This window comes from Scomber japonicus, chromosome 3 (genome assembly GCF_027409825.1).
Source record: "Scomber japonicus isolate fScoJap1 chromosome 3, fScoJap1.pri, whole genome shotgun sequence".
NCBI classification, from domain to species: Eukaryota; Metazoa; Chordata; class Actinopteri; order Scombriformes; family Scombridae; genus Scomber; species Scomber japonicus.
Genome location: NC_070580.1, coordinates 28,828,430 through 28,834,624, shown reverse-complemented (window position 1 = coordinate 28,834,624; position 6,195 = coordinate 28,828,430). Strand labels below are relative to the sequence as shown.

Genomic DNA, 6,195 nt, shown 5'->3' with positions numbered 1-6,195 from the left:
AGGGAACAGCTATTCTGAATCTGTCCAAAGCCTACCAGCACTAATCTCACCAATTAACACATTACATGACATCGATTTGTTAATTTGTGATCTTTACAAGTTCTGGTGAGCGGATGTTCTCGTCTTCAGACAGATGCAGGCCAGCTGTTTCGGCCCTGTTTTATGCCAAAAGTTAACCATATCCTAGTAAACCATAACCATAGCTACCATACAGACATGAGTGGTATAGCCTATTTGAATCTCAGTTAAAACACAGAGGTCTCACAGGTCGTCTCTTTGCATGCACACGTGAGCATTGCGGTGTCCATGCTCAGTGTCATGTTAGGAGACAGCAGAGTGATGAAAGCATTAGAGTCCTTACCCTCGGACTGATCCCTTGTGCTTGAGACAGAGGGATCCAGTAAAATCTTAGGGAAAGGTGGCGAGTCTCTGACAGAGCTGTTGTCCTCCGTCTGGGAGCACACGAGTTCTCGGAAACACTCCCTGAACCGTGTGGAGAGCAGGCTATAGATGATAGGGTTGACCGCGGAGCTGAGGTAGAAGAGGATGCCAGACAGGATGTGGATGTACTGATAAATATTGTGCATCAAGTCGGTCCACTGGCTGATTGAACTCCACAGGAGCCGCTCGATGTGAAAAGGTGCCCAGCAGACTCCAAACACTGCCACCACAATTGCTGGAGGAAAAGGCCCAAGAGAGAGAGAGAGGTTATCTCAAAGGTTTTGTTTTGTTTTGTTACAGGTTCACCTGCTGTGTGATGTTTTTTATTTCACCCTTTTAATGCTTTTTTAACTTTTACTAGAGAAATCTAATTAGACAGTGATGGAAAAGAGGCTTAGATGGGCAGAGAAGGGAGCTACATAATAAAAAGCCTCACTGGATATGCAGATCTATGGAAATTAATGAGAACATCATTATCATCAATCATTATTTTGTATCTGAAATCTACCATCCACTTTATATTTTACCAGCATTTATCTGGTGGTTTACATGGAGTAGGACCATTTCCCACCTGATTCACTACAACACTCTATTTTTGCTGTTTTTTTCATGCAATTAAATGTATTTTAGAAAAAAAAGCAACAAGTCATCCTCTTACAAATGATAAGTTTAATTAAAAAGCAATAAAACACAACAATATTCACTTCAATGAACTCAGAGGTTTTACTCATTGACTGTATATAAATATGGACGTCAGAACAGCTTCACTTTTGGGGAGCTGCTCTCCATCGCTCCCTGGTGGCTGGCTGCAGTATAGCTCATAAGTCCTGCCCCAGAAGACTGGACATGAGCCAAACTGAAATAGATGACTGTGACAGTTGCTCTCATGCCTCTGTCAGACTCTGGCTCCTAATGATGTCATGCAGTCAAGATGGCAGCTATTTTGGCTTCAATTTGCATTACATCATCTACGTCATCTATATTTATACAGTCAATGTTTTTTTTCTTCTGCTACTTAGTCTGATGGTCAGCAGGTTGTGTGCTGATTTCCACTCATTCTCACTCAGGTTGCTTAATAATAATGTCTTTATATAACTTAATAATGACTATTGACTCTTGGGTAATGCAGGGAAATGTCTCATAATGACCCTTTATACTGTAATTTCTATTTTTATCCACTGGCCGTTCTGTAATATAAATTGCAGTGCAGTCACTTTAACAGTCACAATCCATAATCCAAAAAGAAAAAGCTGACAATAAATACCCCCATAAAATTCCACCATTATCATGATTTAAAGGCTTATTTTAGATCAAATGTCAAGATTTGGAACACACACTTAATTAAATGTGGATAAATCTTTGAAGATAATGTGCAGATAAATTTCTGTTAATTTGGCCTAAGAGATAAAAGTGGCCTTGGTGTATACTATCTTTTATATGAATATTTCACTTCTTAGTCCCTTGTTAATGTGTCACTGTGAGCAGTAGTGGATTCTCAACTTCATATGATGACAGTGCTCTCATTCCTCTCTCCTAATAATCCTCACTTAATGCTCTCACAGTGAAGGAGGTGCAGAGGCAGCAGGATGTTTGGCTGTTGGTGCGATGGTGGACATATGGCATCAAGAAGCTGACTAATTTAGCTTTGTTGGAGGCATGGTGGCATACCACACACACACACACACACAAAGATATTTATAAATGTGGGAGTCCCAGAACACCTCTTGACACCTAGTTGTTTTAATCTTTTTCCAACAACAGAGATTTGCCCCATAACATACAGTTTTAAATCTTCAAAGGTTGGGAAAATCATCTTACTTCACACTTTGACAGGATCTCATTAGGATTCTGTATCATCTTGTTCCAGCTCTTCATTGAAAGTATATGATGTTTACTCTGAATTAAATATTCAAACTTAAGACTCTATGTTTTATATAGATGCAACATTGCATTCAATGCAAATATATATTTTTTGCATATTTCCAAAAAATAAAAATCCTGCCTGACTTGTTTTGAAACTTTGGTTTCATCTTTACTTGAGTTTACAAAAAGGTTATATGTGTTTGAACAAAGTTTGTCTGCACAGCATGAGTTCATATCAGAGCTACACCAGTAATCAATATGATCAATATGATACTAGCTTATTAAAGATACAGTATTTCAGTAAAGGTAAATATGTCAGCATGCACAATAACAAAGAATTATAGTACATAAATGCCAATTATAAGTTTGTAATTTAGAAACAGTGTATTCATTAAGTACTTTATAACCATTTGTATTTTGAACTATAAAATGTCCAGGTCAGTGCATATTATGGCCACAGAGTTGAATATAAGAAGGCCAAATGCACCTGAAAACATTAGTATTTCTCTAAAACATGAAACACTTGTGACTAAAAATTAGCAACATTAACAGGTAAGAGATGATATTGGGAGAAAAACATGTTAATGCTAACTTTGCTAATCACCATTACTGTCCACATGTAACGCTTTTAGTTTATGTAAAAACAGGTTTAAAATAAGATTATTATAAGAGGGGAGACAGAATGCTCGTGAAAAGGTGATTTCATTCGGGTAAGACTAAATGAGTAACATTAACAGATGAGAGGAAAATGATATTTCATTTTAGGGCTTGGAAATGAATTGATATTATATCTATATCGTGATATTATCTTAGATTTTGGATATTGTAATATCGGAAGATGGCTCTTAAAGGATGCATTACAGTGAAGTGATCTAACTTTCTTAACTTAATAGACTGTTCAAGCTGTTCTATTATCTACCTTTATCTACTTAGTCATTATATCCATATTATTGATGATTATTTATCAAAAATCTCATTGTGTAAATATTTTCATTTACATTTTTCATTCCTACAACGTTGTCCCAAAATCGATATCAATGTATTTTATGAAAAATATCATGATATTTGATTCTGTCCATATTGCCCAGCCCTATTTCATTAATGATATTTTAAAACACACAAAAATATCAGCTCCATCATGTATGTTTTGATCTGATCTGATTTGACAGAAAACAAATATAGAAATCTCTCTGGCAGGTAATATTGTGTTGATTCATTACTATTGAGGGATTTTATCACTCCTAACAGTGAGAAGCTGATCCATGAAATAGCTTTTCAGAGCCTTTAGGATGACTAACTGGAATTAAATATCACCAATTATTTTCTTATAAGTGGTGAAAGATGGTGGATTTATCCTTTTAGAATGAGCTGACTGATAAGGAGGAAAGGAAAGAATCAATTATCTGTAAATCTAGAGTGGAGGGGACTTAAAGGGCCGTGCTTGAAGTTTCGTCAAGCCCCAAAACTTAAACGTGAAGCTAAAAGACACCCTGCAGAATACCAATGATCTATTATATGAAAAACGTATATTACCCTGTCATTTTCTCAGTGTTTTTCCACATGATTTATCTTTGCAGCATTGTTTTTTGCCTTGATAAAACTGATTATAGGAGATCTGCTTTCAAATCATGGCAGTCTGCCAGTGTGGAATGTTTTCTGAGGAGATGCAGAGAAAAAAGAAAAAACTCACAAAGCATCTTGATGACCTGTCTCCTGCGCCCGCTCTCCACGCTGATCTTCACTCGAGTGCTGCTGCTGCAGTTCTGTCCCAGCTTCCAGCTACGTTGCCTCCGTTCTCTGCCCAAATGAAGTCCCATCACCAGGTATAGCATGCTAATCACTATCATGGGCACAAAATAGAAGCACACAGTGGTGATCTGCATGACCATGTTATAGATCCACAGAGGTTTCAGCACCGTGCATATGGCCGACTCCTCCATTCTCTCCGGCAGGTAGAAGATACCATGCAGAGAGGTGTTGGGAATGGCACAGAGCATCGACACCACCCATACGATGGTGATGACCCGCTTGGCATGCTGGTTAGTAGACAGATACCGTGTTTTGAGGGGGTGCACCACAGCTATGTACCTCTCCACGCTCAGAGCTGTGACGTTGAGGATTGAGGCAAAGCAAACTGTCTCAAAGAGGAAGGTCTTGAAGTAGCAACCGCCCTCGCCGAAAGGGAACGGGTAGTTCTGCCACAGGTCGTAAATCTCCAGGGGCATCCCAAATAACAGCACGAGGAGGTCCGATACAGCCAAGCTCACCAGGTAAAGATTGGTGGGGTTGCGCATCTTCTTGTGTTTGGCTATTACTGTACATGTGAGCAGATTTCCACACAAGCCAGTGAGGAAGATGAGAAGGTAAACACTGGTAACAGGGAGGGAGAAGGGAGATCGCTTTGGACCGAGGATTTCGAAGAGGTTGACATCAGTGAACTGGTTACCAGAGTAGTTCCCAGTGGTGTTTAGCGTCATGTTGGCATTGTGAAACAGTTTTGACAAATTTGAAGAGGATCCCTGCAGAGAGAGCTCCATTTTAGAGAGGAAAGCTAGAGGAACGATTGGAGTTGTCAACACATTCTGCACTGCTCTTTGTGTTTGTTCAACACTCGGGGCCAGCTATGAAAAAAGACGAAATAAGAAAGATGAAAGACAAGTGCTATCAGAAGAAGTTGGGTATTTTTCAGTTGAAAGAAAAATGTAATGTGATTCCATTTTATTAACGACCCTGTGATGATACCTACTAGGGTCACACTACAGTTTAGCATTTCTTCTAAAATATACTTTTCAACTGAAACTCAGTGATTTACATATTCACAAAACATGAGACTTAATTATATTTTAACTAAAAACTTTCAAATATCTATATTTTCATGCTTACGATAGAGGATATTTTAATAAAAAAATAGAACTTAAACTAGAAATGTATCAATCAATCATCTATAAAATGTCAGAAAGAAGGGAAAATGCCCTTTCCAATATTACAGAGACCAGAGATATTCAGTTTGCAAACATGCATGACTATAAAACAACACTAAGCAACTAATTGATTACAATAGCAGCTGGAGATTCATTCTCTGTTGAACGACTAATCAATTAATTGACTCATTGTTTCCTCTCACATGTTGCCAGTTAGATGACATGGCATCCTCAAGTTCTGAAATAACAACAGATGTTTCATTTATAGAGAAATAAGCAACAGCTGGCAATATAGGAGCATTTTCAAGGCAGAAACATGTTAACCTGATAAAACCAGGACCACCTATAGTGCAGAAACGCAGTATTCTGAATAATCAATACACATTTTAATGTGCACATACAGGGTTCATGAATTTTATTCACTGATTGATTTAACACTGTTTTATGAGAAAGTCATTACTCACTTCACTTGAAAAGGAGAAACTATTTTTCTGTGAGTGTAAACATGCCTGAAACAAATAAACTATCTCCAACATATTTATGGTCACAGGTGGCGAGACAATTATTAGTCTCACATTAAAATGGATTGAGGAGTATTACTTCACTGCTTCGCTAATGCGATTCAAATCATTCTCATCAACCGGTGACTGTTTAGGAAAACTGAAATTACATCCACACACTGCTCTGATAGATGCTGATTACTTCCTCTAGAGGTTTTATTATGTTGCCACGTCTCATACATCATCTTGCAAACCCAAAGTTATGTGCATGTGTTATATGCATCATTGGAATAAAATTATTACTCTGAGAAACATTGCAACACAAGGTTCCTTGATATGTCCTTTAGGAATTATACCTGTATGTGTGATATAGCAGTGGGATTTAAATCTTCTTTGATGCCACTGAGTTACTTATTCTTAATTTTTCTATATTATTTAAAATTAATTAAATGTCAACTGTGATTAGGAGC

General features: G+C 37.7%; 1 protein-coding gene across 1 annotated transcript; it reads right to left on the bottom strand.

Moving 5' to 3' along the window:
- Positions 1 to 245: 245 nt before the first annotated feature.
- Positions 246 to 5,573, bottom strand: nmur3 (neuromedin U receptor 3). Its single transcript, XM_053316202.1, has 3 exons — positions 5,550 to 5,573; positions 3,995 to 4,925; positions 246 to 676 (listed from the first exon to the last, which is right to left on the bottom strand). Exons 2-3 carry the CDS (start codon positions 4,839 to 4,841, stop codon positions 246 to 248), a joined length of 1,278 nt encoding a protein of 425 aa, XP_053172177.1. The 5' UTR covers positions 4,842 to 4,925; positions 5,550 to 5,573.
- Between the last annotated feature and the right edge of the window lie 622 nt (positions 5,574 to 6,195).

What these genes read in the sequence shown, in the direction of transcription:
- nmur3 (XM_053316202.1), bottom strand. Translation starts at nt 4,841, where the DNA reads ATGGAGCTCTCTCTGCAGGGATCCTCTTCAAATTTGTCAAAACTGTTT. An exon ending in ACAGGTCATCAAGATGCTTT is followed by an intron (nt 677 to 3,994) that starts GTGAGTTTTTTC and finishes CTTTTCCTCCAG; the next exon opens with CAATTGTGGTGGCAGTGTTT.